Raw genomic sequence first — 18,158 nt, 5'->3', positions numbered from 1 at the left:
TGAACATATAAACTTATACTTTTCGATATATTATGACTCGAATACACCTACAGCTACTGTATGGTAGGAATGAATGGTGGAAGCCCCTAAGGGCAATTTAAGTAGAATAATGAAAATATTTACTTGCATTCGAGTAACACTTTAAATTTAGTATAATAGAGCCCCTTAATTTGAGTATAACAGAAGGGTTAATGCTTGCAGAAGTTCAAGGCATATCAAGGTTTTCATTTCTTCCATATCATTACTACTGAAATTTTTTGAAACCTGATAGTTTAACTTGCAGCCACTTTTGCTTGTGAGGGAGAGAAAAGGAGAAAATCTACAGAGGATTCTAATGCAAATTTATCATTTCCCGTATGAAATAATACAGGCCACATTAAAACTTCCCTCAACTTAAACTCTTGACAGAAATTACTATTGACTTGCAAATCAAAAACTAAGCCCCAGACACCCAATCTAATCCAGAGAAAGAGAGGATACAGAGAGGGAGAGGTTGGACATGGAAAGAAGACAGATGGGAATGGAAAGAAGTGACAGACGGAGGGAGAGAGAGAAAAGAGAAAGCAGGAAAAGAGTGTAGGGAAAGAGGGAAGAAAGGCAGAGCCAAAACGGAGGGAGAGAGGGAGAGAAAATGTGTTAGATAGGCTGAGTAAATTCGAGGGAGAAGAAGTGACAGAGGAGAGGATGCAGACAAAAGAGGAGGAGGGATAATTAGCCACAGTCTAGCAGCCTGACAGATCTGTTAGACCACTTTAGCTCTCATCCACTAGTGGTGGGTACTTCATTACCAGCCTGTTTTCTCCCTCTCCTCGCTTTCTCCCTCAGTCTCTCTCCGTCTCTGTGTCTCTTTCACTGTGTCACTTGTCCATTCTCCCTCCCTTGTTTGCTCTTAATGTATATCAGATAGTCTTTAGCATTAGCATGATGGATGAGGATCTTGTTAGCTCCGTATGTGAGGGAGCTCCCCAGAGACAAAGAAAGACAGAAATAAATGTCCGATAATGTTGTAAGTGGGCGGTCACACTGCACATGTTGGTTTTCATGTGATTTCTTCGAGAAGTATGCACTCAAGTAATGACACAACAAATCCCATAAAAAGACCAAAACTAATAATGAATTGATCCTACATCTAGCAAGTGCTGGTTGTGTAGCAGGAGCTGGGGTCAAACCAGGGTCATTGCTATTTCATGGTCCACCACAAGGATCCAACACTTTGGCATAAGAATAAATAGTCACTAATGTGTGTTAATCCGCAGATAAAAGTAGTCCCCAATAACTGCACTATTTACTCTTGTTTAATTAATTAAAAGCTATAGCTCCCTGCTGTTAAAGATGAAACTATGTGTGACTATACACTACAGCCAAGTGCAACGGGGCCAAAAACATGAAACAACATGAACGCAAAGAGTTAAATTGTACTCCCAACAGTTTGCTGAGAGAATGATGAACAAGACCCAAGTTGTAATAAGCCAGAATCTTCCTTTAAATACCAAATCTGGCCATGTTGGATGAGGCCAGGTGTATCCCATGGTCACACCCATTCACATCCCACATCCACCACTCACACATGCTCCCCCCTCACCGCTGGCTCCAGTATTTCCATTCACCTTCCACCACCTGCGGCTTGGACGAGGGCACTCATTCACAAAGTCTGTACATCTGTTAAAACACACACACACACACACACACACACACAGGCAGCGATGAGGTTGGAAACCACCCCGCCCCCCCTGCGCCTTTCATTCACGGTCAGAAATAGACGCACGCACACACACAGCCACCCACATGTAATATTTCTGCAAGGAAGCCCAGCGTAACCTAGCAACAATACTGTGTGTGGTCCGGTGAGTTTTATACCACCGCACAAAAATGACTGGTCCAAGCTAAGTTGCTGTGTGTGACACTGTGTGTGCATCTATAAGTTGAAGTGCAAACGAGCCTACTTTTCACTTCTCCGATTTCAGAGTAACTCGTGCTCCTACAAAACGCTCCTTCATAGCTGTGGCATGTGAGATTTTTTTATTGTTTCCAAGGGAACAACGCGTCTGTTTCTTTCATCTTTTACATGACACTGTTTTAATGATGCTGTAGGAAGAGACGTGCTCATTATACATGTGGGAGATGGTGTGTGCTTCTGAAATCCCTAATGTTCATTTAGCTTTATCTAAATGTTTTCAAGGGTAAGTGTCCATGCCTCCGCGTTCATGCATAGCCTGCGTGTGTTTGCATAGTTTTGCCCCCCCCCCTCCCCTTCTGTCAAGGCCCTCAACAGAGGACTCCTAGTGCTGTCTACTTAATTTACTGTCGGACATTTTCATTAGGCCTTCAATGGCAGGTGTGTGCCGTGATGGGCGTCACATTTGATTAGAGCCATGCTAGAGGCTGACCTGTGGAGAAAAAAGGTTAGCTATGCTTGTCAAATTTTATTAGCCAGAAGGCACTCTTTGTACCTGGAGCAAGAAACAGAGAGATGAGATGAAAGAGCAGCGAAGAAAAGAGAGAGGCCAAAGAGGAGAGTAGAGACCGGCGAGAGGTGTGTTTTTCAAATGCACCAGTGTGCGAAGAAAATGAGGAGGAAAGAGGAAGGTGAGCTTGTAAGCTACGACAAGTAAATGACACTTGAGTGAACATGCGCCCAGATTTCTACCATAGTTCAAGCAGTGGCACGAGGCGTACATGCCACTGACTTTACCTCATGCCGTGACAAAGTCCAATCCTCTAATCACTCCAGACAGGTGTGACTAATTGTTGAAATATATTAGAAAAGAAGCTACAAGGTAATTCTGGGTGTAGATTGGGTCCCTTTACGAGACCTGAATAGTGTTGGTTTTTCTTCCCTCTTTCTCTTTTCTTCCGAAGACACGGTTTCATTCCCCTGTAGACAGAGAAGAAGAGAAGCAAGCAGTGTGGAAGAAGTGCAAAGCAGATATTATATAAGCAGACTTCCCATTAATGCTGATGCAAATTCACTTTTTGCAGACAGAAAGTACATGTTCTGGTTCTCTGCTGTGGATTTAGCTGTCAGGTAGCATCTTCCTGAGGTAGGGCTCAAAGAGAGAGAATATGTTGTTCCCTTGAAAACAACAATATATATACGTATAAGACATTTTTGTGTCCTGCACATTTAAAGTTTCATTATCTTTTATTGGTTCTTTATCTGAACAATTAAAATGTTTCCGTTTTGCATTCAAGCTGCTCCCAGCTTTTGTTTTGTTCATGGTCAGTTACACAGATGAAAATGGCTCTTGCAGGAAACTAGTGTAAGATTGTGAGTTAATCAAGTTTCATTTTTATTGCTGTGCACAGGAAACAGATCCATGATGAGTAATGTGTCTGTTGTATTAGATGCTGGGGTTCACAGTGTTCAGTCAGTGGCTGACCAGTTTACCCTTTAAAATGTAACCAGTGTCTGGATGTTGGTCAGTTTAACAAAGAGAGGCTTTTGTCTGTTTCACTTGTGTGTTTTTGTGTGTGTATGTTTTTTCTTTTCACAAGTCAGAAGATAATTTTGGGAAATAGGGAAATTTCCCTTTGGAAGACGATACATTTAAAGAGGATTAGAAAAGTCTTTTTCATTCTTATTCCATCAATTATTTCTTTATCTATTTTTTATTTTTTTTATATCTCTCTTTCATAATTTCCCATTGCAAAACTAGTTTACTAAATTATCCCTTTAAATGATCAGAACATTGGTATTCAGGCCTCCTCTGATATACTGTCTAGGGCTTCAAGTTAGATCTGTTGTCATCTTTGCATAAACGACAACGACCGCTTCTGATTCGTGTTGCTCCGAGTGGGCCATCATAGAAGCCTTTCCTGCAGGTTTCAGTGAGACTCAAAGCGGTCTGATAACTGACCAGAGTTCAGCAGGAGTATAAAGCGCTACATCTCTATCAGCACCAAAAAAAACCCTCTTTGTTTTCCCATTGCTTCCCATTTTGGAGCTCCACTGAGTTTCTGTCCAACTCTATTCCCAATATTACAACAGGAAACTAAACATTGACCACGCTCTTTGATGTGTGCTTACCTCCAGCATGCAGACAGCAGAAAAACCTGCCTTCCTGAGCTATTTTCCCCCCAGTGTGTTGTGTTTAATTCAGCTAGCCACAGCAAGAAGAAGTCACCAAACCTGCCAGCGGCAGCACACACTTCCTAATTAGTCTGCCCTCACACTGGCTAACACCACGGGATAGTTGCTTGTCTCACACACATTCTTTCCTTTCATATGACAGTCGGTTTTTGTTCTCACTCCAGTTCTCCTGCTCTTTCTTTCACTCTTTTCCAAGTTTCCATCTCTGTCTTTGTGTTGCTGTTTGGCTTTGCTCTCATTCTGTCTTCTGACGCATCTTTCATTTCCTGTTCTTGTGTCTCATCTTCTCCCTCTCCTCCCTCAGTCTCCATCCTCCTCCAGTTTTCCTTCTCTCAGTGCGCCGTCAGATCAACCTGCATAGTCAGATACTCTGAAATATGGATGAAATGTGATACTTGGAGGAATAACTCGTCTGATTCAAGTGGTATCAACTCCTGTGGTTGAGCCAACGTAGCAAAATAAGGCTTGTTATTGATTTATTGATTAGTTGTAGTCTAGAAGATTTACATGTCAGTCTGAGACCCCCATGTATCACGTATGGAAGCATTTGTTTAAAGGAAATCAAAGTACAGTCTCTGCTTCCCTGCACAATCCAGCTGAAAAGGTTAACCCTGTTTTATCACGACCCGGGTCCTACTTCTGTATTTTTGTTTCTTGTTTAGTTTCTGAAAGTTTTTCATGGACATCACATATAATCTAAGCAATGCTAATTCTGTCTCCCAGCTGGTCAGCCCATTTGGATGGCGGCTGACTCTCCTTCCTTCTGTCTTCATGTCGCAAATAGTCTCATATCACACTGCTCCACCGAGATAATTGTACATCACTATAGCTTAGGTGAGTTGTGTTTATAGCAAGTGGCTTCAGGCCTGTAGACAGGTAATCATCAGCAGTTATTAGCTGCTGATGACAACAGCGGAGCCTACCTGTCTCAGTCTACATACACACACACACACACACACACACACACAAAGGACAGGACATGCGATTGTGTGTGCTGATACAGACACACTCACACTCATCTATGTCCCTCTCTCCCTCTTCTGTCACTGTGTGGAAAGCAAAGCAACCTGCTGAATTGTCAACCTATCAAACTGCTGCTCAACAAACCTCAAGGACCCCCCCCCCCCCTTTCCAATGTTTTATCCAGAATCAGCCTCCGTCTTCAGCCATTAATATGATAATATTTGCCGTTGTCAGTGATGGAGGCCAAGGCATAATGAGATAATTACAGTGTTGTTTCATTTGGAGAGCGACACGCACGCTCAATCAAAATGGCAGCCCTAATTACGGGCCCAGGGATTGGCTAATGGGTTCGGTAGAAGAGGGGTGGCGTGAAAAAAAAAAATCTTAACTTGGCTCTGTGCATTCATTCTCTGAGGGTCTGTTTGTTTGTTTGTGAGTGGAGAGGGGCTGGTGGGCGGCAGAGGGTAAGTAAGTAATAAAAAAGCAAGTAATAAGTGAATTAATAAGTAATACAAGAGATAAAGTGTGAATATCTTTAACAGCAAGGTTGCCTGCAGGACGCAGCACTTTGGGAGGGAAACAGGGATTAGTATTGATTAGCTGCATGTTGAAACCAGCCATTAAACCAATCTCAAGAAGCAACAATTAGCTCAGCACTGGGCCTAACGCCGCCTCAGATATCCATCTTTATAAAACTGAAGCATCTGCACTGGCGTTTCGCAGCAGCACAGAAACTTTTGGAAAGTTCTCTCCTCATGGCAGCAAATCAGGATTGAATATTGTGCCCTGAGCGTCGGCAGGGACTCGATGAGCGCGCAAACACACACACGTCTGTGTAGAATGATAGCGACACTTTGCATATCAACACACTGGCACAGAAGTGTGTATGACTCAGCCCTCTGTCCCCGCTGAGGCGGATAGAAGGCGGGCTGCATTGAATCAGGGAACATATACACAGGCGTAAGCACAATGTCAGTGTTTCCCACATTCCAAATAACAAGGACTAACTGCGCACACAGAAACGCACACCTTTATACATTCCCGAGGTTGTGTTCACAAACACAAACATACACTCCGAGTCGCAGCCAGATTTTCTAATTAAAGGCACGGTCACAAGAGATGACTTAAAACATGGAAGCTATGTACTTCACTAATGAACTTCTCTATCTGGTCTGTGTGTCTCGCCCGCTCTCTCTTTCCTTCACTCGTTTTTTCGGTCAATATCCGCCTGGAGGTCAGGCCATTAGAATGTAAGGCACCGCGGCTGTTTGATAAAGGCTGTGTGGGTGTTGTATATGTCCAACAAAGGCCTTCCTTATGTGTGCTTGTTATGGGTATTTGGGTTCCATAGATGCAGAGCCAGGATGGAAAGTTTGCTTTTTCTCCCTGTATTACATTTTTTTTATTTATTTTTTTTTCATTTTTTATGCAGCATGAATCTCCCGAGGACGAAATAGCAAACGAACAGCATATCAGTGTCAATATTAGATACCTGTTTCCAGTGCAGCCAGTAAACACAGATAAACGACAGCACTATGTCGCACTTTGGTTGCACATCCTGAAGGATTGTGCTCACTCGGGTGCATGATTTTTGTCCGTTGCCTTTTGTGTATATGTGTCTGTGTATGTGTGTGAATCCATATCCTTGTTTATGTGTGCCCAGGTTTGTACTCTGAGGTGTGTGTAGCTTATCTAGCATTAAGGTCCAGTGAGCATGATGATGTCTTTAAGTTTTGTCCTCATTCTGTCCAGAGTTCTTATCTTTTCTCTGGCAGTTGGTGGCATTTTTTTCCTTCTTCCTCTTTAGCTGATATATTCTTCATTTTCAACTTTTGGTCTCTTTGCAAAGGTCAGATTCAGCAGGATCATTTGTGTGTTGACACTGTAGTTCAGAGCAAGAAAGCACCCCATTGCTCTATGTGACTTTAAAGTGAGAAGGCACATCCATCAAATGTTTTTATATCATTTCTGTTCAGTTATTTTTTATTTTTTTTTTTTCTCTCTTGGTTTCCTCTGTCAGCTGTAGAAAGTTCAGTTCAGGCACTGATGTCTTCTCAGAGGCACTACTTTGTGGATATTATCTGTCTGCTTGTCAGTCTTCCTGCGCTTTCATGGGTTGTCACCAAAGAACACAAGTGGATTTAACAAAGGATGAAAATGAATGTATCATGTTCCACTTGCCTTTTTCTTCACTTTTCCCTTCCCAGCTGTGGTGAAAATCGAACTGTTTATCCCTTAAAATGAACGTCTTTAGATCATGACGCTTATTTTTGGAAAGTCGTGGAATAATCATAGAACTCCACGTGAACACCATGATGAGACTCATGTCAGTTCTTCTTCCACCTACATTGTTGCTTCACCGTCCATTTACACCTTCCTCTCTGTCTTCTCTGCAGTGATCCCCGTTACCAGGGGTTGCGTAAGGAGTACCAGCCACCCCGCGCCGCTCCGGTCTACGAGGAGCTAGACGCCGCACGACGCAGAGTCCTGGAGAACGACCCGCACCGGGTGAGTGTGTGTGCGTGACTGTGAGAGTGCAGGCCAGAAATGGTTTTCGGTATCGGGGGGAATAAGTCTGAACATCCATAAAAATTCTTATCAGTGACGAGTTCCGCTGCAAGAGGAGAGTTTAAAAGATTAAAATGTTAAATGAAGGGAATACATGTGTTTGTGTACTTGCCTCCAGAGCACTCCAGTGCTCCTGTTTGCCCAGCTTGTTTTTCCCCTGTGCCTCTCTCGGTCTATTTTCAGCTCTCTTGTTAACATTTTGAGGTGCTGTGTGCCACCGAGGCGGCGCCCGCTCTCCTGCTCATTTAGTTTATGGAGAGATCTATTAGACCGGTGACATTTCCATCCACCCTCTCTTTCAGCTCTATACCTCAACCTTCTCTCTTTCTTTCCCTCTTATCCTATCGCTTTCTCATTTTTCCTCTTCCCCTCTGATAGTGTTGTCTGGTCCTAACTCGCACTATCCTCTTTCTCTTTCTTGTTTTGTAAAGAGCAACAATGGTCTGAAATGACTCACTGTAGCTGCCTCTCCTAACCAAGCTGCACTTCTAAATGTCCCTGAACCTGAATTGATCCAGCCTGAGGAATCATTTCATTTACCTCCGTACACTCCCGAACTCAGCATACTCGCCATGGAAATCAATAGCCATTTATCAGCCATTTTAAAATGGGATTTCTTTAATAGCGAGCCCAAGGATGCAGAAAATCACACTTTGATCTGAATCAGAATCACTGAATCTGGCCGTTTCCTCATAGCTAGATTTATTTTTCATTAAATGACACAACTGAGCAAAGAGAGAAGCAGAGGCATCTGGGAAATATGGAATGGATTTACCAACGGCCTCGCCGATACCAAATCACCTACCACAACCTGCCTCCTACTGTGCTCGCTTCCTCGCTTATTGTAGTCTGTTTATTGAGCAATGAAGCCCTGAGTCTTCATTAGGCGCTCACAGACACACGCCACATTTGCTTTCTTTGAGGCCTGAAGGGCTTCGTCACTCATTACACGTCCCTGTGGAGCATGTGTTTCTGCCCCGGTTCGCCGTGACTCAGTCAGAACCCAAACTCTGATGCAATTAAAGCGCAGCGAGTGTGAGGCGCAACCTCTGATCTGATTGTTATTTTTCTCCCGAAAAAGACAGCGGTGTCCACGGTAAAAACCAGCGGTGGGTTCCTCTCCTGAGGAGCCTGATAATGAAACACCCCGCTCACAATCACACACACACACTCACACACGTACACAGTGAGAATAGAAACACTGAAACAGTAAAACATCCGGGAAGGTACAAAAAAAAGACAAGAGATGATAATGGAATGTCAAAACACAGCAGGGTGGCTCACAAATGACTCAGAAAGAATATTTTTAGTCAAACAATATAATATATATATATATATATGTGTGTGTGTGATGAGTTTGATAACAAGCTTGTAAAACCTATTGTTTCTGAGTGTTCAGGTGTAATATGATGTCCTGTAAATGACATAAATGAAGAAAATTTAAAAAAAGCACAGAAAAGACTCATGTGCAACAAACAAACAAACAAACACACACAGACACACACACACACACACACACACACGCACGCACACACACCCTGTAGAGAGATGACCACCAAGAGAATAAGCAGGGACATGAATAGACTGACTTCTGACCACAGTCTGAGCTTTTATCCTCACGTTTGTTTATGTCTGCTAAGGTTCATGTGTTACCCAGAATCCTCTGCCTCTTCAAATGAGAAGGGCACACTTTTATCTCTGACACGTGGTGGTAAGCCTCCAAGATTTCTTCAAGAATTACTTTAGTTTTTAGGGTACCCAAGAAGCTTTTTCCAGGAAATAAAAACATGATTTATAGCACTCTCAGAAATCCTTTAAAGCTGATCTAAATGTTTCCTTTAACTTCCCTCAGTATGCTGATTAAAAAAAAAAAAAAACATCTGTGGGAATAAAAGAAGTCATAATTGAATGCTGTTTATTTTGTTGGTGGTTCAGATTCAGGTGCAAACAAACCAGAGTTAACACCTTTTGATTCACCAGGACATTACTCACACATTTACCTACCCCCCCCCGTGTGTGGCATGAGAGGAGCGTAAAAGCAGACCACTTGAGCGCGGCGCCTGCCCCGCTCGCTCGTTTCAGCCTTATGTGATCAACCTTTTAGCCGCCACCGCCACCATCACCACGCCGCGCTGCTCTTTTCATGCTCAGCCATTTCTGCGGCCTTGAATGGTTAAAAAGGTTTTTACCGAGCTCTCCACACAAGGCCAGGAGCGCCGTTCTTCCTCTCTGAGTGGTGTCTATGCGTTTGAAAGAGAAGATGAGTGTGTGTGTGTGTCTCCAATTGCTCGGCTGAGCGAGAGGATGTTGGGAAACACACTAACCTAAGCTGACATAAACAAAAGCGGGGATAAAAGTCTGAGATATCTATTTATGTCCCTGCGTATTCTCTCGGCGGTCACCGATCTACATGTAGAGGTGGAGATGTCTGTGTGGGTGTGTGTGTCGCTGGCTTTTAGCTTGTGTGTGTGTGTGTGTGTGTGTGTGTGTGTGTGTGTGTGTGTGTGCACAGCTGAATCTGGTCTTTAGAGAGAACTTCATGTCCCTTTCTCATTTCTTTCCTCTGACCCCTCTCCCCCTGTGTCTCTTGTCTGTCTATCTGTCTCTAATTTGACCCATCGCCCGTGTTCCCTGTCTGTGGATAGGTCACACTTGTAATTATGACAATCAAACTGTCCCTCTCTCTCTGTCTGTTTTCCCTATATGCTAATGATAGGCTCTCTGTAATGTCTTGATGGCCAATTAAGCTGTAAAAGTACATGAGCCGTCTCTTTTTATAGACTTTGTTCTATAAGGCAAGTCGGGAATGACTTTTGAGATGAGACACCACAGCGTTGTTATAGAGACTGATCTTGATGGAGTTTTAACTCAATAGTTGAATAAATTACAACCATATTTGAATTATTCCACTTTCAATTTCACTTTTGAAAGAGACTCTCCAGTGAGAGGGCGAGATATCCTGTTTTTTAATCTCTAAAGGTCCATAAATGTTGGATCCTACATTTCCCATAATGCAGCCGGTAATATCTTTTCAACTGCACAGACTGGGGGTTATTTGCTCAGATACTTTCAGAATAGAGGTCTTTAGAGGTCCGCTCAGTTTCTACTACCGCAGAACTGACCTGGGGCACAAACTGGAATAGGTCCAAACTATATATCGTCTAATCGGGTCAGGTAAGGTCCTGTGGGATTGCCGTGGGTCATGAGCTTATATGTCTAATACACACGTGGAGCTCAGAGGAAGAGCCTTAAGCTCTGATCGTATCAGTGCAGTAGAAAAATGACACATCGCCTCTGTCTTTCACCGCAGCTGCTTAACTAGCGGCATCCTACTGCCGCCAGTGTTTGTTCTCTCTCAATTAGGTTTGTTCGGAGCGACTGCATTCTGAATCAGATCTTACTGTCCATGGTTGTATTCGAACCGGGGCTGACAGGCTCCTGGTTCCTTTTAGATTGGGGCTGTCTTTTGGAAAATGAGTCTACACACTTTGATTTTCTGTGAGTCTCTTTTGGATCAAGTGCAAAAGGACCACTATATCGGGTTATTTTCTCAGACTTGACAGAAACCGTATCCAACTGATTTCACAGGCTGAGTGCTTCTGCTCGTGGCTGATCTTCATGCATAAAACTTGTGGAGTTCCCTTTGAAATTATGTTCAGTTCCAGATGTTTACATTATCTGCCAAATAGAAGGATGTTGATTATCTTTCCAGTCATTTGACTGTTTTTCTATTATGAATTTCTGAACACAGTGTCATTCATCTTTAAAGGTTCCTTGAGGGTTCTGTGGGGTTTTTTTTACCCTGAAGGAAAACACCAAATTATCCCACTCATATATTCATGGTTTCATTCTTTCATTCATTCACTGTTGGCCCATTTGCCCCCTAGTGGTTGTTATCGGACATCCCACTGTCTACAGCTGACACACTGACCAGGATCACTCATTCACCTCCAGTCAATATCAACTACACCATGTGTCTTTGTGTCCTCCAGTCCTGATTGCATGTCATTACATGTTTATTATAATGAAAGTCTTCTTCATGTGTATTATAGCAGCTAAACATGCATAACATGGTCAGCTGAAATGAGAGAAGCCACCATAAACCAGAATCTTGTTTACCCAGTGTGACAAAGACACACAAGCTCACAGTATGGGAGGAACTCACACACACACACACACACACCACACACACACACACACACACACACACGAACTCATGCATTTTATCTTCAACTCATTACCCTGTGAATCGTAAACAACACTGGCAGCATGTGACGCCTTAATGAACACAGAAGTCACAGAAAACCACACACACAACTACACACTCGGAGTCATTATAAGACACACAGAGAGAGAGACACTCACAAGTCCAGATACGACTTGTCATCCGTTGCACAGCTGTTTTTTGTACTTCTCTCTAATGTTGTGTGTGCGGACATCCATCACCTTGATGATATTTTAATGTCACATCCTCAGGCTGTCTCAATCTCTCCCCCTCTCTCACTTTTTCTCTCCCTCCCACACGTCGGCCATCACTTCATAAATAAACCCCCACATCATTAAGTAAACACGCACCAGCCTGTCACGGTGATAGATGGCCTACACACACACACACACACACACACACACATGCAGGCGCTGGTGATCTGTGCGGGGTGCTTCATGCCCACAGGCAAAAGCCCGGATGGTTTTTTGCGCCCCCAGCCCTAATGAATGTGCACGTATTCATCTGTGAACTTGCACTGACTGAAAACCGCGATTTCAGCGTTAGAAAGAAAGTCAGAAAGTTATTGTAAACAGCACATTTACAAATGGGGTGGTAACACACTTTGAAATGTGTCCGCAGGCCCTTTGTGGTTAGATATTGATATTTAGTTTTGTTTACTGGTTTAGCTGGCGCCCACTGTGCCCTGGTGACTGACCATCGCCTCCTTTTACCGCAAACCCTCTGCTCTCTTCAGACTCATCCCGTCTCCCTCGCCCAAGACACACACTCACACAGAGCACAGGTGTAATGGATGTGCTGGCAGGCTAGTCCCGCTGTGTGCCTACTGTGGGAGAAGCTGCCACAAAAGTAGTGTAGCCCAGCAGAAAGCTGCTTTCAAAGACAAGAGGCGGACCCGAGGGAGAGAAATGGAAGAGAGGAACGAGGGAGCGAGTAAACGAGGGAGAGAATACGAGGGGAATGGGAAAACAGGGGAAGGGGAGTGGCAGCGAGGCAGCCAGTGAGAGGAGCACAAAGTGAGAAGGGGAGAGAGAGAGAGCACGTGTTTATGAGAGAGAGGACAAAAGGGAGAGAAACTGAGAACATGACAAAGCAACAAAGCAGCATCGAAGCAAAATAAAAAAAAAAAAGACTTAAAGAGGCGCCTTAGGGGGAAGATGGGAAGGATGAGAAATGGCACATCTAACAGAGGGAGCTGGATTGGCACGAGGAGGAGACAGATGGGATGGAGGAACTGACAGACACACGGATGCATTGACATAAACGACTGAAGGAATGGAGCGAGGGAGGAGGAGGAGAAAGAAGTGGTGGTAAAATCAGGTGGTAAAATGGAGCTCAGGTGGTCTCCGTGGTTAGAAAGACTGAAGCAAGCACCTGCCCTGCTGGAGTGTCCTTGAGTATGATATTAAAACTCTTCCTCTGCTCTCTTTGAGAGAGAATCGGTACCAAAAAGAATGCATTTATATTTGATAGCTTTTGGTTTCTTGGCTTTGTCCCCTTGTCTGTGCAATAACCAGCCAGAACTTCTGCACATACAGCCAATCAAATCATTAGATTTGACTCCGCACAAGCATGGACACACTGTGGGTCTTTTGTTCCATCTTAGTTTGGTAAACAGCCACCATTGGAAAGGTGCACTGCTAATGTTGGTTTGCTGGTTAGAGAGTTAATTAGTTAGTCAGCTGGAGCGCCTTGTGATTTTTGGAGAGGACAGAACAAGGGACCTGTGGAACACATGAGGCTTTCACTTCCACTTCCTTCATCAAGCTTTGTTTCTTTGTTCCCATCTCATGCGTCCCGTCTCATCACATCTCCCCGCTCTGTGCTGTCCAGTTAATGAGACACTTTTTCAAATGAACTGTTAAAAATGTGTTTTTATGAAGATGATGAATTGGAGAGAGAGACTATAGGAGGCTGAGGTGCCAGTTTGTGCATATAGAGGAAGGTGAGACAGACAGAGCAGCTGGTTCGGGGGTGTTTCTCTGAAGGAGGCTGCACTAATGTTAGCCTAATGTTTGTGTTAATCAGGTTAGCATATGCCCTGTGTGTGTATATGTGTGTATATGTGTGTGTGTGTGTGTGTGTGTGTGTGTGTGTGTGTGTGTGTGTGTGTGTGTGTGTGTGTGTGTGTGTGTGTGTGTGTGTGTGTGTGTGTGTGGGTAGATTTGAAGCTTTACTGATGCACCTGCACCATTTTAATGAGGAACGAGAGAAGGATAACTGGCTAGCATGCGCCATCACTCAACATCTCTCTCCCTCTCTCTCTCTGTCTGGCTGACTTTCTTCCCCTCTTACACTCTCACACACACACACACACACACACACACACACAATCCCCATGGGAAAAGCCGCATTTGAAGTACTTGGATCACCAAGCGAGTTGGATTAAGTCCTGCTTTCTATTTTTCACAAACATGCTCACAATTTTAGAAATTTAATGTGGTCTTCACTGACGTTGCACACACACACGTACATGTGTACTCATGTATGAACACATAAAACACATGCAGATGCATAAACATAACATATACATGAACATAAACCAACATGCTGATGTGAAACAGCAGCCACGCACACACATTTTTACAACAGACGTTTTAGGAGGTAACATACCACAAACACATAAAAACACACACTCCACCATCAACCATGGAAAGGCAACATACACACACATGCACACACACATACACACACATTCATTCACCATCAAAGGGCTGTAAACCACAGCTTCAGCCAAACTGAAGCTGCTTTCAGAGTTCATTTCTCTGCAGGAGGTTCCAGCCAATTCCATGCCGGCAGCACACACACACACACACACACACACACACACACGCGTGAAAACTTTTTTGAGGAAAATCCCATAATTCAATAATTACAAGAAATGCAGTCTCCTGATCCTGGTTTCCTCGTGACCCCCTCTGAGATCACCCTTGCTCAACACAAAACACACATCTTAGACTTTGTGTCACACTCGAGCCCAGTGCAGCAGCGGAGGCCTGTGCTGATTAAAGGCTACCCCGTTGGTCCCTGACTTTCTGGACCAGGCTGAGTGCTATTCTGGTCTGTATAATTGCACAGGCCCCACCACAAGTTAGTGTTTGGATCATACACCCCAGAATAATCCTCAACAAGCTACTGTGACCAGCTCCTGAAAAATAGGCTGAAGAGGAGGAAAATGACAGAGGAGAAATAAGACGGGAGGTAGAGCTTACAGCAGACCGTTCAATGATAATGTCAGGTTTAGGGTGATGATTATAAAATGAAAGTTGTGCAGCAACGATTTTTCCTCCTTATAAGTCATTTAGTCAGAAATTCAGCGTTGCAACCCCTTTTCAGGTTCCAGTGTTTCGCCAGGGAGGTGAGATAATTCCATGTTTTGCAATGCCGATTTATTTGAATTTCACACTGGTACCTTTAAATGTTCCTGAATACTTCAGTATCAGGAACTGGTGCTTCATGAACAGATTAATGAATATTAAAAACACATTGATATGGTTTAAAGAAAAAAAAGTGAAATCGTGTAGTTGAAGTTAGTAGAGTCGGTGTTTCCTCTCGACTGAGATCAGCAGCTTATGTCAGTTTATAATCAGTCAGTGGATTCCAGTGGTGACTCAAGAGCAGTGAATGAAAACATCCATAGAAACGTCTGAAACCACTCCTGCACATGGAGGGACCAAGAAGTAGATAGTCCTGGGGATGAACTGAGACGTTCCTGGGGACATGTGTGTGATTTGTTTCATAATGAACATGGGTCACCAACAGAATCCATTGTAATAAACCAGCAAGTCCTAAATCTCTTGTTAGGATCTTCCAAAATAATCCAAATGACCCTAAAAAGGAACGTAGTTCCTCTCACAGCTACAAGAGGTCAATTGTAAGGAAACCTTCAAATAGGTCTTTTTAAGTGTTTGAACACTGACTGTCCTTGTTTGTGGAGATCAATGGATGATCTCAAACAAGGACCACAAGGAAGCTATGAAGTTATTAGACTTTCAATTATGCATGTGTAATGCGTTTGATACTGCAGAGTCTCTGTCTTGTGTTTGGCCTTTAGACATTTCTCCTGTCTCAGACTCGTCTCGGTCTCATGGGTGTTTTGTCTTGGTCTCGTCTCCGTCTCAGCGACCGCTCGCACCTGTCAGACCTGTCAGTCAGTTCCCCGTAGGTTTGCAAAGTCATGCACTCCAGTGGAAGTAATGCTGATTTCCCATTGTGTGCGTTTGCCATGTATCAACGCAGCATCCTCAGTGTAGATGTGTAGTCATCCATCCCTCCATCCAGTTGCTATTCTGTTTATCCTTTGAGGGTCACGGGGGTTTAGATGCAGAGTTTATGCACAAATGTTTCCAGCTTCAATACTGCTGAAGATTCATTCATTTTTATAATTCCTACATAATTTCATACTTAACCACCTATGTTGTTTCACATCATCGGCTCTTGGCCATTGGCTTTGTCTGATTGGCGTGCACAGGCGCACTTCTTCCCTCACTGTCTCTAAAACCCACGGATTCAGACTCAGACACAATCTGAACTCTTGCTCAGACTCTTGGGAGACAAAGACAAGAGTGAACATCTCATTCGAGCATTATGTTTCTACCCACCGCTATCAAGAGTTTTCACACACATGTATAGCACCTTTCTCCCTTTTTTTCTCTCGGCAAAGTCACAATGAGCGATTCCATCCACGGACTCCTCCTCTCTGTCCTTGTCTCTCCAGCTCATCCCTGAGGCTTAACACACTGCTCCCCCTCTCTCCTCTCTTTTGTTTTAAGTCACTTCATTCCAATGCTGCACAGCAACTGGGTGAGGATTGTTTTATTTTTTTATTTTTCTCCTACCTGCTCTCCCTCCTCCCCATCTGGGCCGACAAAGGGCTACAGGGACTTATTTGGTGTCTGTCTTTATCCCCACAGCTTGTCTCTGGCCTACGGGCAAACTGCAGAGTGTGATCTGTCTGCAAGTTGATAGAAATCTCCCATTCTCCTCCTCGCTCGCGCTCACTCTCACTTCAAAGCGCGTCACCACTCTGTTTGGATTAAAGAGGAGAGGGTTTCGGTTGGGTCGGCTGCATATGTGTGTGTGTTTGTCTCTCTCTGCTGAGGTCACACTTAAGAATTAATTAATTGATTTATACTATAAATCGCTGTATAACTCTGCAGTCTCAGGGGAACATTGTCAAGTTCTCTACAGTTTTACCACGCATTAATATCTTGTTAATATCCAGTTAATAGCATTTTAACAGACAAATACACGACAGTATGAAAAGGGAAAGCGACAGAAGGTGAATCGAGGAACTGCTTCTTTGCAAGATGTTGGAGACAGTGGATCATCATGAGCCATCACACTTAGAGGCTGGGACGCTGAACAGGCCACTTCAAGATCCAGACCTGTGAGACAAATGTGGATGTTTCCCCCAAACTGATCCTTTAAATCCACTGCAGCTCACTCTGAGGTTCTGGAGTTGGCATGAGTTACATCAAAGCATCTGAAGGTCAAACAGATCAACCTCATGACATTTGCAGCAGGCCGTCGGATGGCACGAGGAGCTGGATTCACTCATCAAAGACTCCATCCCTGGTCGCCGTGTCAACCCCCCTGCACATCCACAAATCTGTGACTGGAGGGAGAGGACAACAGGAGGCTGTTTAAACTGAACTGTGGAGATGGCGCCGTCACAGAGAACAGACACATGACTTGACAGAAGTGGATGTGGAGCTGTTGGAAGGTGCTGGTGTTTCTGCGACATGTGCGGATGGAGGACACAAATGCTGTGTGGCTGTTGTGTTACAGCTTAGTTAAAGAATGAACAGAACACATCGCTCTCTCTCTCTTTCTCTCACACACACCCTGCAGCCACTTCTACACGGCCTGTTCAAGGCGGGAATGTCGCACCTTTATTCTGCTTCAGCATTCTGTATAAAAGGTACCATCATGAACTGGTGGGGCATTGTTGTTCCGCCTTTATGCCGGCAGCAGAGGCAGAGACACTGTATCATGCGATCTGAAATCACACCCTGGGGCGGCATTATACCGGCTTTGTTTGGTTCAGTGTAAACAAACAAAGGTGACATAATGAGGGGTCTTCTTAACAGCAAAATAGCAGAATCTCTGTATAAAAGGGGCTTAAGACATACCTTTCAGGGCATCATGATCTGGAGAGGGAAGAATGAAACCAGACACACACTCACACACACACACTCTCTCCTCTCTCTCTCCCTCTCACTCTCTCTCTCTCACTCTCTTTCACTCTAACTCACTCACTCACACACACACACACACACACACACACACACACACACACACACACAGGGG

At 44.0% G+C, this 18,158-nt stretch overlaps 1 protein-coding gene across 1 annotated transcript in view; it reads left to right on the top strand.

The window, feature by feature from the left end:
* The window catches only part of pard3ba (par-3 family cell polarity regulator beta a), a 143,170-nt gene that overhangs the window by 105,564 nt on the left and 19,448 nt on the right, over positions 1-18,158 (top strand). The window contains exon 23 of the mRNA XM_056370827.1: positions 7,450-7,561. Coding sequence (XP_056226802.1) covers positions 7,450-7,561 — 112 coding nt within the window. The remainder of the gene's footprint in view (positions 1-7,449; positions 7,562-18,158) is intronic.

Source organism: Seriola aureovittata, chromosome 24, assembly GCF_021018895.1.
Source record: "Seriola aureovittata isolate HTS-2021-v1 ecotype China chromosome 24, ASM2101889v1, whole genome shotgun sequence".
NCBI classification, from domain to species: domain Eukaryota; kingdom Metazoa; phylum Chordata; class Actinopteri; order Carangiformes; family Carangidae; genus Seriola; species Seriola aureovittata.
The sequence above is the reverse complement of the archived record's forward strand: the minus strand, read 5'-3'. Positions and strand labels throughout refer to the sequence as shown.